General features: G+C 43.1%; 1 protein-coding gene across 6 annotated transcripts in view; it reads left to right on the forward strand.

Moving 5' to 3' along the window:
- Vps13c (vacuolar protein sorting 13C) overlaps positions 1–16551 on the forward strand; it is a 157429-nt gene extending 140878 nt beyond the window's left edge. For 3 of the 6 annotated variants that reach the window (XM_006511225.2, XM_006511224.2, XM_006511228.3), the window contains 5 exons: positions 1312–1426; positions 6770–6858; positions 11745–11868; positions 13667–13750; positions 14095–16549. In XM_006511225.2, the coding sequence (XP_006511288.1) occupies positions 1312–1426; positions 6770–6858; positions 11745–11868; positions 13667–13750; positions 14095–14196 (514 nt within the window). In that variant the 3' untranslated portion in view covers positions 14197–16549. Of the gene's footprint in view, positions 1–1311; positions 1427–2129; positions 5826–6769; positions 6859–11744; positions 11869–13666; positions 13751–14094 lie in introns of those variants that run through there. The other 3 variants (XR_379424.2, NM_177184.4, XM_006511226.2) reach the window with 3 other exon arrangements.
- The last annotated feature ends 170 nt before the right edge of the window (positions 16552–16721 follow it).

Raw genomic sequence — 16721 nt, forward strand, 5'->3', positions numbered from 1 at the left:
TTCTCATCCACTCCTATTATGCGTAGGTTTGGTCTTCTCATTGTGTCCTGGATTTCCTGGATGTTTTGAGTTAGGATCCTTTTGCATTTTGTATTTTCTTTGACTGTTGTGTCGATGTTCTCTATGGAATCTTCTGCACCTGAGATTCTCTCTTCCATTTCTTGTATTCTGTTGCTGATGCTCGCATCTATGGTTCCAGATCTCTTTCCTAGGGTTTCTATCTCCAGTGTTGCCTCGCTTTGGGTTTTCTTTACTGTGTTTACTTCCCTTTTTAGTTCTAGTATGGTTTTGTTCATTTCCATTACCTGTTTGGATGTGTTTTCCTGTTTTTCTTTAAGGACTTCTACCTGTTTGGCTGTGTTTTCCTGCTTTTCTTTAAGGGCCTGTAACTCTTTAGCAGTGCTCTCCTGTAATTCTTTAAGTGACTTATGAAAGTCCTTCTTGATGTCCTCTATCATCATCATGAAAAATGCTTTTAAATCTGGGTCTAGATTTTCGGTTGTGTTGGGGTGCCCAGGACTAGGTGGGGTGGGAGTGCTGCGTTCTGATGATGGTGAGTGGTCTTGATTTCTGTTAGTAGGATTCTTACGTTTGTCTTTCGCCATCTGGTAATCTCTGAAACTAGCTGTTATAGTTGTCTCTGTTAAGAGCTTGTACTTCAGGTGACTCTGTTAGCCTCTATAAGCAGACCTGGAGGGTAGCACTCTCCTTGGTTTCAGTGGGTAGAGTATTCTCTGCAGGAAAGCTCTCTTCTTGCCGGGAAGGTACCCAGATATCTGGTGTTCAAACCGGACTCCTGGCAGAAGTTGTGTTCCACTCACTAGAGGTCTTAGGATCCCGTGGGGAATCCTTTGTGGGCCCTTGCGGGTGTCAGGCGACTCTGCTGGCAAGGAAGCCCGGGGCTCGAGTGGAGCGGAAGGGGCTTTTGCCCTGGGTCAGGCCCGGGTAGTCTGCTTCCCTATGTACCGCAGTCTCAGGTTCCACGCGATTGGATTGGGGCCGGCGCTGTGTTCCACTCACCAGAGGTCTTAGGATCCCGTGGGGAATCCTGTATGGGCCCTTGCGGGTGTCAGGCAACTCTGCTGGCCAGGAAGCCCTGGGCTGGAGTGGAGCGGAAGGGGCCCCGAGTCTGACTCTTTCTTTCTTCAAGGAAAGAGTGGATGCTTAGGCATGGCTTTAATAATTCTTTTCTTCCCTTTGAACGAGTCTTAGAAATTATTGATAGTTTTTACTCATTTATCTGTGAGTTTGATCAACATCAATTTGTCTGATTTTGAAAGATGCTCACATATTCTCTGTTATGTTATTCAGGGTAGCAGAATCCACTGAGGAGGTGTCCAGCCTCCGTCCACCTCGTCTGATCCACGAAGACGGTATCATTCGTCCATATGACAGGCAGGAATCGGAGGGTTCCGACCTATTAGAGGTAAATGCTGGTCTTCGTGGCTGTGAAATGGAAAGATGCTAGGGCAGAGATGTCATGGGTGATTTTTAAGGTACCTGATCGTGACTCTCTGAAGGAGTCTTCATGGTTTATAGAGTAGAATTTGTTTTTCTGTAGGGTGGCCTGGCATGTTGAGGGGAGCTAATTGGTAACTCATTTTTCTGTACAGGACAGGAGCAAGGCACAAGGGCTTTTCTGTGCAGAAAAGACTGCCTTGGAAGCAGCTGTAGGCTGCTTGACCATCCCTGAGGCAGCTTGCTTAGTTACCATGCTTCATTCTGGCTTCTTGCTTTGTGCCTAGTGTTTCTCTTGCTGCTACCCTTTGCTCTCAGCCACAATACCCGACTCCTCTTACTGTGAGAATCTAAAATTATTCTGCTAAACAGAACTAGAGGAGAGAAAAAGAGATTATACATTTATAGTCTTGTTAAATGTTTTAAAAGAATTATTGTGTTTTGGCATTTTGTCTTGGCTATAGTTTCATTATACTTAAATAATATGCATATACTTAAATTGCTATCCTTCCGTGACTGGCTTTCCCTCAGCAGAGACTTACTAATATTTCCATACTTTATGATAAAGATGACTTAGTTATTCTTAGCTTCTGGTTTTCATTATATGTGGTCACATTTTATCTTTTTGCATGCTTCTAACTTTCTTCTCTTTCTTTTTCCTGCCTACACAGCAAGAGATGGGGACACAGGAGTAAATGTCCCCGTACTGCCTGACTCCATCCTTAAAACGCAAATCATACTACTATTGTTTGACGGTGTGTGAATCAGACTGTGTGTAAATCACGGCCGATTTTAAAGAAATCTCTTTATAACTCTCCCTTCCACCTGAGCTTTTCAGTATGGTGGCTCATAGTTGAAAATTGTGACTTCATGGAATTCTACACAGGGCTAAGCAATGGGTGTAAAAGATGCCATGGTGCAGGAAATAACTTCGCTGGTTTGGGATTGGGAGTTCAAAGGATATTGAGCCCAGAGCACATCTTTTGCTACCGTTTTGGAAATTGTAAGGCTTGTCTACGGGGTTGTCCGTGTACCCGTCAGATGAGGTTGGAAAGGATAGGTCTGTGCAGTGAATGTCCGTGTTTCTGAATCTCGATGATGGAATTATGCAGAGTTCTGCTCCACACAGTACCCCAAACTTACTCAAGTCATGGGACTATTAACCTGGGAGGTAGCATTTTAATAACTAATATGTCATTTCTCTGAGCTTGTCCTTGGACCTGAGATGGTCTTGGCATAGGAATTGTAGTAGAATGTTTCTTCCGTATATATTTTTTTCTTTTTTAATTCAGTTATGAAGTAATTTATGTGGTCTGCACCCCTAACATTCATCAGGGATTCCTTTTGAAAACTGAGCCCCATTGCTGGTTACGCTTACCTCATAATTAACTGGTTTTAATTATTGTAAGTAGAGTTAGTAACAGAACATGTAATTAGGCAGATTACCTCTGTGGCAGCTGAATGTATAGATATCTCTCCTTTTATAAACAAACTCTTAGAGGTCTGGGAGATGGCACAGTTGATAAAGTCTTCCTAGCAAGCACAAAGACCTGAATTTAGATCTCCAGTACTCACACATGGTGGGTGGTGCGTGTCTGTCCAGTGCTGAATGGAGCTGGGGTCAGGAAGCAGGCAGAACCTGGGGTTTGTTGACGGCCAGCTCACTTACTTTTAGAGAGTACCAGATTTTGTGAGAGATCTTGCTCGAAATCAGAGCAAAGCAAAAGATAGTAATGGAGGAAGACACCTGATAATGAACTCAGTCCTCCACACGTTCACAAATGCCCACATGCATATGCCACACGTAACATGTGTGCACCCCTTCACACACACCTGTACAAATGGACATGTGCATGCGGCATTGACACTTCATAAATTTAATCCTCAGAGAGTTTTCTTGATGTGAACAAAATAACTATAAATTAGCCTTTAAACCCCAGCTAATTCCCAAAGTAAATGATATTTTAATTTCTATTTAAAATAATAATGAGAATGTTTAATTTTGTGCTTTAACAGTGTCTTATCTATCAACTAATATTGAAGCCAAAGTAGAAACTTGATCACTAGTATATATTTGAAGTTAATGAAACTGTTAAATACAAGCTACAAGCTTTTTTTTTTTTTTTCTTTTTCTTTTTGGACAGGGTCTACTATGTAGCCCTGGTTGGCTCGGAACTCTCTGTATAGACCAGGCTGGCCTTGACTTCACAGATACCCTCCTGATTATACCTCTCATGTGCTGGGATTAAAGGTGTGCATTTATGTTTTTAAATGCATAGTTATAAAAAGCAGTTAGTTGAACACTTTATGTCTAAAGCAAACACTGTAAAGAGAATATAACTGATGTCCAAGGCCAGACAGCACTTCATGGACAGAAGGGATGACCTGCATCCTTGTCTGGGGCACAGCTCAGGTAAAGCAGCAGCCACAAGGCTTGGGTTTGAACCCTGGCATTGCCACGTTTCCCTCAAAACAAGACTTCTGTGCTCATGGGACCACATATAGAAAAATATGTAAATATTAATCGTAGCCAAAATACAAAACCAAGAAGCTTCTAGGGCCTGGGTGATGGGGGATGGGCACGGTGTCCCCGTGCGTGCAGCTTCCGAGAGAGTCAAGCACGGTCTGTGACTTCAGATGCTGCAGCTCCTTGTGTGAGAGACACAAGTTTTAGTTTTCCTGAATATATTCCAGTTTTACCAAGACTTTGTGATCCTCTGAAATCTGTGTCTTTTTAGTTACTTATTATGTTTTATTGTATTTTTTTAGCTCCTTAGTGATTCTTGTGGTTTCTCTTTTTATAAATGTATGTATTAAGCACAAAGGTTATTTTAGCTAAGACTATAGTCATCTTGTGTGGCCTTTAAGTTTTTGTTACAATGTCAGACAACCCTTTAAACTGTAATCTACTGTAATAATTTTGGACGAAATAGAAGGTAATTGTTGTAGGGTTTGGTGACTTGTAGCTGAGCTTAGCTCCTGCAGCTCTCCCCATCTTGCTGTGGCCAGAGCTGAGGAGGGAGCACATTCTGATTGTGTGGACTCTGTTGGATTGAGCCCTTTAGGGAGTCAGTGGAACACTGACCTGTAAATGTCACAGAGTCCTGGAGTATTAGAGTTTATCTTCCTTGCTCTTACTGTAATACTGACTTACTCTAAATAATTTATTTATTTTGCTGATGATTCTTAACGGTCATACAAGATTTAATGCAGTCTTCTTTGCTTTCCTACCTAGTTTTGTTTTTCCGTGTTTGGAAATGTTTTACTAACACTTTAACCCTTGCCTGTCTACCCACTGAGGTAGTCTTGCATTGTGTAATCCGTTCTTCCCTCCGACATTGGTTCTTGTACCGTACTCAGTGATATTATTAACTCTGTGATAAATACCACTGTACATTTGCATTTTGCCTTTTCATGCCGTGTGCTGTTTCCTTAGAATTAATTTGGAAGGGATGAAAAAGAATGGGTACAGGATCCTTTCCTTTACCGAAACGTTACTAAATCCCTCATGTTAAGTTTTGTGTTGGTCAGTCTGGTCTCCTGTTACCCTCAGTGATTGTATCTCGCTCTGAATTTCAGAGTCTAGTGTGTCTTTAATAGCACTGGAAAGATGTTCTCAGTGTATCCTGGTGATAAGTTGTACATGAGGGCTCTTGGCGGGTGAAGCACAGCTTGATAAGGACTGGACATGTGAGGAGAGAAGCAGGCTCCCCCAGCTTCTGTGGCTTAAACCTGCCGCCATGTGTATTCCTAGATCGAGCTAAAGCCACTACATTATTACAGCATGCTGTCCTGTTTTCCTGTTTTCTCTGAAGGAACTGAGGGTTTGATGGTAAAACACTGTTGAGAATTCACAGGGTGGACTGTGAAACCAGTGCCCATCTCCCCTCCGCGATGCACTCTGAAGATGCCGCTTCAGCTCTGGGAATTGTCTTCCTCGTTTATGGCTTTTGCAATCCTTGTTTGTGGCTTGTTTTTGTAATTAGCAAGGAATGGCTAGGGACTGACATATTTTTAAGATGTGGGTTCCATTGCCTGCAGCACAAATGAAAAATGTACTTAAGATTCACAGTCACAACACCAAGCGTGCTTTCCTGGCTGTGTGTATGCTGACTGTATGATCCTGATGCCGTAGGGGTGCGTTCTCCTCAGTCATGCAGCGGGACAGCCGTGTTCACTCAGTGTGTCTATCTTCTGTATTTTATGCCCATGTATCATTTGAACTTTGATCACTCATCATAGGTGATATCAATGATATTTATTAGTATTTGTTATAAAACTGTATTTGTTTCTAATGTGTATTGACTAATTTAAGTCAGTAATTTTAAGATACTTGAAAAAGAAAATAAATATTTTATTGGCTACAATTTATAGTTGGGTTATTTGTGCATTAGGAATATACTCTGCAAATATTTTGAAATGCTAGAAATTCTTTGTGTCCATAATTGTCTATTGTAGTAAGAAATATAATTTCATACAAAGATGTTTCTTTTCAACTTGTGTTTAATCTACATGACCCAATACAGAGAGACAGCAAAGCCCTTGCAGACTTACCATTATGTGGTGTATAACCCTGTCCAAATCAGTGGTTGGGTCTTAGCTTTTAAGAAATGATTTTGTATGTGTCTGTGTGTGTGCCTGGGCGCATGCCTATGCACCATGTGCATGACTGAGCCTCTGGAGGTCAGCAGAGGGCGTCAGAGTCCTTGGACCTGGAGCTACAGGAGATGGTGAGCTGTAGTGTGGATGCTGCAAATGGAACCTGTGCTCTCTGAAAGAGCAGTCGGTGCTCTTATCCACTGAGCCATTTCTCCAGCCCCGGGGCCTCAGCTTTTAAGAAGGGTCATATACTTCTCTCAAAGGAACCTGAAGAAAAAGGTGAACCATCCTGTGAAAAGAATTTCAAAACCACTATTTCTGAATTTCACGTCTATGCCACCCCAAGTCCTTGCCAGGGAAGGACCCTTTAAGGACCAGTGCGACATTAATGTGGCGGTTTTATGTTACCATATTTATATATTCTTAATGAAGATGTGTGATTGTTTCTAGCTGATAACTTTGAATTTTTAAGTTACTAAGAACACAATATTTTTCACCAGATGCTCACTTGGTAAGCATTCCGTCCATCTGTGCAATAGTGAATCCTTAACTGTATTGTAAATAGGCTGTTTTCCTGCTGCAGATGCCAAGATGCAGTATTCTGGTTTTGTTTCTAGCGTACCTTTTCCTAACCTTGATTATCATCGGCTACCATACAAATTATATTTAAATACATGTAGTTCCCAAGTCTTAACTCGTGCTTCTTTTTCAGAATCACATCAAGAAGTTGGAGGGCGAGGCCTACCAGTTCCACTGTGCCGTTCCCGGGAACAAGAGGGCTGTCCTTATGATCACAAACAGGTATCTCCGGCCTTCCAGATGCATCCAGCTGTGCTCATACTCACAGGAGGACTTTCAGAGGCCACAGTGACAGATGGGCAGGGGCAGGGTGACCATTTGCATATGTCAGAGACACACAGCTCTGGCTAGCTCTCTGACTGCACGTGCTCCAAGCCCCTTGTTCTGGCGATGCAGAAGCTCGGCCCAGCTTGGCTTTGGGCTCATTCAGGAGCGGCTGAGGACACAGTGAGCGGGGCCTTCCTCTTGCAGTGAGGACACTGTAAGGAGCCACTTCCAATAGAAGAAGGCAGGGCACTTTCCCTTGTAAGGTTTTATGTGGGTTATTGCCAGATCCCTTTTCAGGATGGTGGTGCTCTGTGTGCCATCCTAGTTCCTTCTGAGTGTTTTGGAAATAGCAAACACCTTCTCCAGAGAAAAGGGATTTGTGCTAAAATATCAAACTTAACATCCTGGGATTTACCCTAGAAATAAACTTATCTTCAGATAACTACTGTAGATCAATAATTTTCAAAGTGCTGTTATGTAGGATTAAAGCAGATTATGTAGAGCAGGCACACTCTGCTCAGTGTTCTTTCTCTCTCTCCTTTACGTCCCCCTTCCTCCCCAATCTGTCTCTTTCTGCCCCCCTCCCTCCTCCCTCCCTTTCCCTCTAATGTATCCATCCCATCCACCTGAGTTTTGGAAACCAAACCCAAGGTGTAATGGTTGCTAAGCTAGTGCTCTCCCACCGAGCTGCAACCCCAGCTCCTCCCTATTCGATTTAAATGTACCTGGACAAGTAAGAAAAGCTGAATGAAGTACAGAATCTAGACATTGAAATGAGCCTTTCTAAAGAGGATACCTATAAGGAAGGGTTATTCAATCACTGTATTGGTCCATTAGTTGGGATGTGAATACGGGCTATGGAGATGGCTTGCCAGACAAGAGCACTTGCTGCTCTCGTGGGGGCCCAGGTTCAGTTCTCAGCACCCACCTTTGGCTGATGCCTCTGACATCTACGGGGATCTGCACTTAAGTGCACACACCCATACTCACACACACACTTCAAAATAAACCTTTGAAAAATCCGAGTGGAGGTCTTGGAGACTCCATACCAGAGTGTGTCACCTAGGAGATGACAAGATTTAAACTCTGATAGTTGGAGCAGGAGAGAGAATAGAGACTTCTTATGGTAGGAGAATGTGTAACTGTAGTGCTCAGGAGAAGAGAGAACTTAAAAAATGCACAAAACAGTCAGTTGTCTTTGGTACAAGGCTTTGCTATCTGATACTGCACTGGGCTTAGGGTCAGGTGTGTGGATGCTCATCAGAGACAGGCTAGACCTGTGTGTGGGTATTGAAATGTCACAAGAAGGAAGTCACCGCTGGCTCTTGCTCGGCAAGGATCAAGGGTCCTATAGCTATCCGTCCCAAAGAATTCCAAAATTCTCATGGTACCCCTTGAGAAACAGCATCAGGAGCCTGCTTTAATTCCCCTGCCCATTGATCACCAGGTTCATTCAGGTCTGCCTTCCTGAACACCCAAGTTTAGCCCTTTCTTCTCTCTCCTTTCAGCCACTGTCATAGTGAGGCTGTCAATGGTTCCTCTTCAGGCTTTGCAGCAACCTCGGTCTTAATATTCTATTCCAGGCCCTGAGCCCCAGCTCTCTCTGCTTATCGCCAGAAGTATGTCTAAAATAACCTTCCTATAGTGTCTGATTACCCATAAGTTAAAGTTGTAATTTAAAGAGGACACTAGTATCATTCTAAAATTAGACATTAAGGTGATTTTTCTCACCAAGGCATGTATTTGGTATTCCAGCCACAGACCTCCACACTCCCCAACAAGCATTTCCTTCTGCTTGGGGTTGATGGCACAGGCTGTTGTCCCTGCTGCTTGGGAAAGCAAGTCAAGAGGACAGCAAGGTCAAGACCTGTCTGAGGGCCAGCCTGGGCAAAGTTGTGAGACCTGCCTCAAGATGCATGGGAGCATAGCTGAAACAGTGCTTGCCTAGCGTTTGCAAGGCCCCGAGTTCTATTCTGAGTAACACACCATTGCTTTGCACACTTAGTCTCCCAGAGTGTCTGTATTGTCTAAACTGTCACTGCCTCCATAAAGAGAACACCCTCTATTTGTGGTTAACTTGAACTCACCCTCCATGTCATCAGTGCAGCCTTTCTGTTTCCAGCGCTCTGAGTTTGTGGTGGCATGTGTTGTCTGTGTGTTCATTTTCCCTTCTGGGCATCTCCCTCTCAGGCAGAGTCCTCACCTTTATTCTTTCCTCCCACACCTATGTGGTGTTTGAATTCACAAATATACATTTCTAGTTTTGCTGTCTTTAGTGGAGACTTAAAATCAGGTATAGTTACATCAATTATTAATCTGACTCTGACTAGAAAATCAGTCTTGGTGTCCTTTAAGGATTATGCTATTTTTTCAATTGCTATTCAGTAAAACGAGACATTTCTCCTGTGATATACATTAGCGTTAAAATGTTCAAGTCTGGTATTTATTAGTAGGTCCAAAGTGAGTCTTTGCTGACATTTGGGCTTGTGACATTTCCTGTATGATCTGTCGTGGCTGGAAGGCGTAAGTGACTGACAGGAAAGAGCAATTAGGAAGATTCCCAGCAAATCGCTCCTCTTCAGGGGCTTCTGCTCGCCTCCCAGATGAGGGTCCATCCTGCACCTCTTGTGTTTCAAATGTGATTTTCCTCATTTGTTTTGCTGGTTTAAAACCAAAAACAGCATTCCTGAATTCTGCAAGATTGACAGAAGGGGCATTTTTAAAGTCCATTTTTGTTTGGTAGAGAGTTATATTGTATTCCATTTAACATTTACATAGACTTTTTTTTTTAAATGAAGAGCATACTTTTCTGTGAGTGAATTTTAAAATTTTTATTATTATATTTTTATTTTTTACAGTTCAGCTGTCCCCCCCCTTATTTTCCATTATTTTCCCTTCAGTTCTTTTAGATAGGAACAATTCTGGGTCAAAATTTTTGACTGTGGGATGGTAACCCAATTCCTCCACTTGATGCCCTGTCTTTTCACTGGAGTTCCCTCTTCTCACTGTTGGGCATTTCATCTAAGGCCTCTCCCTTTGATTCCTGAGAGCCTCTCACCTCCCAGGTCTCTGATACTTTCTAGAGGGTCCTCCCACCTCTCCCTATACCTCAAGGTTGCATATTTCCATTCATTCTGCTGGCCCTCAGAGCTTCTGTCATGTCTCAACCCCCATACCTGATTATGTTCCCCCCTTTCCCTCTACCCACTCCTACCTAGGTCCCTCCCTCCCTCTGTCTTCTGTGATTGCTTTCTTCTCCCTTCCAAGTGGGATTGCAGCATCCTTACTTGGGCCCCTCTGCTTGTTAACCTTATTGAGTTATATGGATTGTATCCTAGGTATACTGTACTTTTTTTGGCTAATATCCATTTATGAGTATATACCATGCATGTCCTTTTGGGTTTGAGTTACCTCACTCAGGATGATATTTTCTAGTTTTATCCATTTGCCTGGAAAACTCATGATGTTCTTAATGGCTGAGTAGTATTCCATTGTGTAAATGAACCACATTTTCTTCCTTCCTTCCTTCCTTCCTTCCTTCCTTCCTTCCTTCCTTCCTTCCTTCCTTCCTTTCTTTCTTTCTTTTTTTTTTTTTCTGAAACAGGGTTTCTCTGTATAGCCCTGGCTATCCTGGAACTCACTTTGTAGACTAGGCTGGCCTTGAACTCAGAAATCTACCTGCCTCTGCCTCCTGAGTGCTGGGATTAAAGGCGTGCGCCACCACGCCCGACAAACCACATTTTCTGTATCCATTCTTCTGTTGTGGAGCTTCTTGGTTGTTTCTAGCTTCTGGCTATCACAGACAAGGCCACTATGAACATAGAGGAGCACATGCCCCTATGGCATGGTGGGGCATCTTTTTGGGCATATTCCCAATAGTGGTATAGCTGGGTCTTCAGATAGATCTATTTCCAGTTTTCTGAGAAACCTGATTTCCAGAGTGGTTGTACCAGTTTACAATCCCACCAGCAGTGGAGGAGTGTTCCTCTGATGACTAAGGACTTTGAAGGTTTCTTTAGGTGCTTCTTAGCCATTGAGATTCCTTTGTTGTGAATCCTCTGTTTAGCTCCGTACTTCATTTTTTGATTGGGTTGTTTGGTTTTTGGAAGTTAGATTCTTGAATTCTTTATATATTTTGGATATTAGCCTCTATTGGATATGGGGTTAGTGAAGATTTTTTTTCTTAATCTGTAGGTTGTCAATTTGTCCTATTGACTGTGCCTTTTAAAATGTTTATTTTTGAGAGTTTCATGCATATATACAGTGAAATATGATCATATATGCCCCATTTCTTCCTTCCAACTGCCCTTGTCCCTTCTCCCAACGTGCCTCTTCCTTAACTTCATGTCCCCATCTTCCTCTTCCTTTTTATTTTCTAAGTCTAATTTTTACTGATAGTGTGCACATGAATATCTGCTATCCAGTGGAGCACGGGAAACCTACCAGCAGCCACACTGAGAACGATTGAGTCTCGCTCCAGTGCAGGAGCCCCTCAGTGGGGCCTGGAGACCGTGTGCTGGGATGTGGGCTAGCTTGATCTTGTACACATCTCCTAATGGTAGCCACAGAGGCTTTGAGTTCCTAAGGGCAGTAGCCGTGTCATGTCCAAAAGACAGCATTTCCCAGAATCCTCTCACCCTCCAGCTGCTATATTCTTTCTGCCTGCTCCTCCCTGAGCCCTGGGACGGGGAAGTTGATAAATGTTTCCCATCCCTCTTTGTTCTTCACTCAGCTTCCGACCCTCAGCACCCTATGGGGGTCAGCTTTTGTTGTTTACTAAACACACACAGAGTAAAGATGGAGCTGATCCGCGGCTGTGCTTGTTTTCTTTTCCAACACAGGCGAGCACTGTTTATAAAGGAGGTTGAAATCCTAGGCCATATGTCTGTGGACTGGCAGTGTCTGTTTGAAGATTTTGTATGTCCTCCTGAAGTCAGTGAAAATCTGCTGAAGATTTCAGTTAAGGTGAGAAAATATGAATCAGACCTTCAGAGCCAGAGAGACTCAGTCAGTGCTTTCTGGCTGCCTCACAGTTACAGAGGCAGGCCGAGTGGAGGAGCAGGGCCATCCCTGTGCTGGCGCATGCTAAACCGTAAACAAACAACTAATTTGTGTAACTCTTTTATCTTCTGACATAGAGTATAGTATCAATTGATTCGCCAGAATTGCTTCTGCCTTTTGGTAAAATTAAGCATTAGTGAGTAGGAGTTTTTGTTTCTTCTTATGTACACCCATTTTGCAACAACCTTAGACATTTCTACAGATATTCTTTTTGCTAAGCAATTGGTAGGCTATGTGCCTCAGGGAAAGTAAATGTTCCGTCTAAGGTCATCGGACGCTGAGCAGGCAGAAGCACTTGCTGTGCAAGCATGGCCCCTGAGTTCGATCCCCAGAACCCCCATGGAAGCAAATGACCCTGCAGAGTTGTCTTGACCTCAGCTCACACCTGCTTGTCAACACATCACACACACAAACCGTTAAAAATAGATTAGGTCTAAATAGCCCCATTTATGATCTGGTGCACACAGAATGTGAATATAACTTACATGTGTGTGACCTGTGTCTTTCCTCCCATCCTTTGCTAAGGACGGACTTTGCATTGCACAGTATGGGGTTAGCAGAAGTTATACCTTGTCTTTGCTGGGTTCTCAGGCTTACCCACCATTCACACACACACACACACACACACACACACACACACACACACCTCTCTAGATGTATTTTTATCTCTCTTAAGAAAACATACACAGTTGGCATTGTAAATATGGCATTGTGTATAATACCTTTGTTTTGCTTAAACAACAATGATATTATCCTCTTTATTAAAACTCTCCAAACAACATTACCCACAGATTTTGAATGGGTTTAAAGTGATTGTCCTTTACTTCTCTCATTATAGACATGTATAGACAAGAGAATCCCGAGTCAGCCTGCCCGTGTGTGCTCTGGTGCAGATTGTCACAGCACAGGGCGCCCTGGCAGGAAACAGTGCCCTGGAGCTGGGGCAGACTGTCCGTGCATAGTTTACAGTCCCCTGGTTACCACCTGTCTCTCAGCTACTTTTCCCTTGCTGCAGTAAGAAAGCACCACGAGAAGGCAATGTATAAAAGAAACAGTCTAACTGGGGCTTTGGGTTTCAGAAGATGGGATCCATGATTCTGGAGCAAAGGCCTGGTGACTAGAACAGCTGAGCCACATACATTGTGATCTGAAAGTGGGAGGTAGAGAGAAAGCGAGACTGGGCGTGGTGCAGTCTTTTGAACCCTCAAAGCCTGTCCCCAACAAGGCCACACCCCTAATCCTTCCCAAATAGTTCCACCAGGGAGGTACCAAATATTCAAACATATAAGCCTATGGGAGCCAATCTCATTCAAACTACTGCAGCATCTTGGCTTCACATCAGTGGTAAGAATTGACTCGGTGTATTTTTACATTGTATAAGAATTTTATCTATCAGGAGATGAAGGGGGGGCCTTTTGGTTCGCCACTTGTCTGTCAGCTGTCATGTGTTGTCACAGTGTGATCCTGTAGGCTATTTATTGTTGCCTGCTGAAGCCTTTATTTTACACAAATAGGTCTATAAATTATGACTCTAGTGTGCAGCCACTTTCCTTGTAGCAAGGTGATTTATTTCACAGCATACTTGCATTCCAGTGGTGTAGTGCTTATGAAATAAGTTGACATTTAAGCATCCAGTTAAAGATTAAGGTATTTTTTTTCTAAAGAATAATTCCTTTCCTGTCATTATTTCTTTTAAAACCAGGAGCAGGGTCTGTTCCATAAAAAAGACAGTGCCAATATAGGCCATCTTCGGAAAATTTACCTGAAGGATCCCATCACAGCCAAGGTAAAGAGTTCATTTTAACAACCCCCTCAAGGATTTTAATGGGAAAACCTTTACAAGCTGGGGTAACAGTTAGTCGCCATTACCTCTCACATACTCTCTACTACTGGTAATTTTGAGTTAATGCTCCTGTGAATGGTGGGCTGGAAACTCACCAGAGTGGAAGGTCATGGTTCACATTGCGTGGGTGGGTGGTACAGCCTGAGAGAGTCATGGTTCATACCTCATGTGAGGTGGTAGCCTGGTCCTTGTCCACACCTGCATGGAGACTCCGGGTCTCTGCCTTCCCCTACCCTCGGGGAGCCAGAGGTCATCTTTGCAGTTGATAACCCTGCTTTTCCTTCCAGAGGGCCTTTGATGCCATTGAGAGCGCCCAGTCAGCAAGGCAGCAGCAGAAGCTCATGAGGCAGTCGTCAGTGAAACTCCTCAGGCCCCAGGGGCCGTCTTGACCATGGATTCTACAAGGCTTCTGAGGGGGAAGCGGCCGCTGCAGGGCCTGCTCAAGAGAACATTTCCAGCGATTCCTTGGCTCTGGGTTTTGGTGTTTTGTTTTGTTTTTTGTTTTTGACTCTTAATTTTGAGTCTTGGGAATTCTGCATATATTAGGAATCTACTGCTACACGTTTAGGTCAGACCTCAAAGAAATACCACTTCAGCTTGGAGAGACTTATTCATTAATATTAAAATTGTGAAGCAAAGAGTGGTGGGCTTGTTTTTAATTAATCTTTACTGAAGAGAGGAGATTTTAAAATGAGTAGTATTCTTTGAAAGGTTTTATTCAGACAAATAGTGGACACTGACATTTGTTTAAAAGTAATTTGTGCAATAATTGAACTAAGAGAACACTTTTGGTAAGCCAGTCAGTTGACTGAAGAAATGTATCTAAAGGAGAGGCAGTGCATTTTCTATGTTCATTTTATGAAAATGTTATTTTTCTTCTAATAGGATGAGTTTTACACGAGTGCTTTTTCTTCTCCTTTCTATCTAGTCTCAGACCATGGGCGGTCTGGCAGCTTTGGTGGGCAGCCCTGCACCGCTGTCTGTAGCGAGGCACCCACCGGCTGTCAGAGCATGAGCACAACGACGGATTCTTGAGAAATAGAAACTGAGAAATTGCACTATGAGCTCCTCAGCATTCAGGAATATATAAAATACAATATTTTTTTATATTTCCAGAGATCTATTTTAGAATATAAAAGACTACAAAGGGCGCCATAAATGAACATTTAATTCTAATGCATACCTGTAAATGTCTTTTAAATACCTGTTAGGAAGAATGAAAAATCCCTACTTACTTTATTGTATAGGTTTTCTTCAAGGTCTGTACAGAGTTGGGAAACGGGTGTTCCCTGTATGCATCAAGCTGCTGTCCTTCCTCGTCTCCCTGAGGCTTGTTAGGTCGGGGCTGCCTGTTGGCAGGTTAGGTAGAGGGGCACGGGCTGCCTGTTACTCTGAGGGATTTTATTTCTTTGGGTGGACCTTTATTTAGCCTTTTTCAGGGTGTTGAACATGGCATTGAGTTAAAGCGCACAGTCAGCGATGAGATGAGGAAGGTATGGATGCTCATCTTGCTTTGCCTTTGTTGATGCAGGTCCTCCTTCCACCCTCAATGCCAGTCACGCTTTCAAGATTGCACAGGAAGACTTCTTAGCTTCCCACTGCTGCTTCATGTTTCTCTAAGGGAGAGTGCAGAAATCAGTATCTGATTTTTAGTAGTTGTTAGATTTTTAATTCAATTCCTTCATTTCTTATCCTCACCATGCCCCCCATCTCCAATCTCCAGTTCCTTCCTCCCTCCCTCCCTTCCTTCCTTCCTTCCTTCCTTCCTTCCTTCCTTCCTTCCTTCCTTCCTCTCTCTTTCTCTCTCTCTTTCTCTCTCTCTATCTTTTTCTCTTCCCCTCCCTCCCTCCCTCCCCTCCTGTCCTTCCTTCCTTCCTTCCTTCCTTCCTTCCTTCCTTCCTTCCTTCCTTCCTTCCTTCCTCTCTCTTTCTCTCTTTCTCTCTCTCTCTCTCTCTCTTTCTCTCTTTCTCTCTCTCTCTCTCTCTCTCTCTCTCTTTCTCCCTCCCTCCCTCCCTCCCTCTCTCCCTCCCTCTCTCCCTCCCTCCCTTCCTTCCTTCCTTCCTTCTTTCCTTCCTTCCTTCTTCCCTCCCTCCTTCCCTCCCTCTCTGTCTCTTCCTTTCTTTCTTTCCTTCCTTCCTTCTCTCTTTCCTTCCTTTCTTCCTTCCCTCTTTCCATCCTTTTGATAGGATCTCACAATGTAGAACAGGCTGGCCTTAAACTCACAGAGATCTGCCTACCTCTGCCTCCCAAGTGCTGGGATAAAAGGCATGCGCCACTGTGCCTAGCTTAATACTGTTATTCCTGTTAAGAAAATCATTACATATAAAACTGATAGCTTTAAACCTAATTGAACTTTCTAGAGCTAGAAGGCAGTATGATAAGCCTAGGAAGTACACTAGCAATCTATGTCTTTAAAACTGACTTAATCAGGAATTTGAATATCTGACTACATTTTTCATGTTAATCCCAGCTGTCAATGGTATTATAAATATTTAAGGCATTATATTGCACTGATGGTTTATTCCAGAAACAAATGTACAGAACATTAGACTAAGAATAGTCAAGTCTATAAACTCATTGTCTCAGTTGATACCTGTGGCATTTTTATTTGATACAGTGTTCTGGTACAGGAGTAACCCACTGGTTGTATGTAATTAGGTGTGTGGTCTTTTTTACAAATGCATTCAGGGGCAGTGACTTGCTTATAACTTTTTGAGAGAAATAAAACATTGTTACATTGTTTATATGTGTGAGATCTCTGTGTTTGTGCTAAATACCGAAGTCTCATTCTCTTCTTTATTTCAACATTCCCCTTTGCCCATCTGCTTTCATGATAGTCAGAAGACAGGTGAGACACTGCAGAGAGTTTTACATGGTGCTGGTGAGGGAAAGCCTGTTCTAAGGCTCTGAGCCT

This window comes from Mus musculus, chromosome 9 (genome assembly GCF_000001635.26).
Source record: "Mus musculus strain C57BL/6J chromosome 9, GRCm38.p6 C57BL/6J".
NCBI lineage: Eukaryota > Metazoa > Chordata > Mammalia > Rodentia > Muridae > Mus > Mus musculus.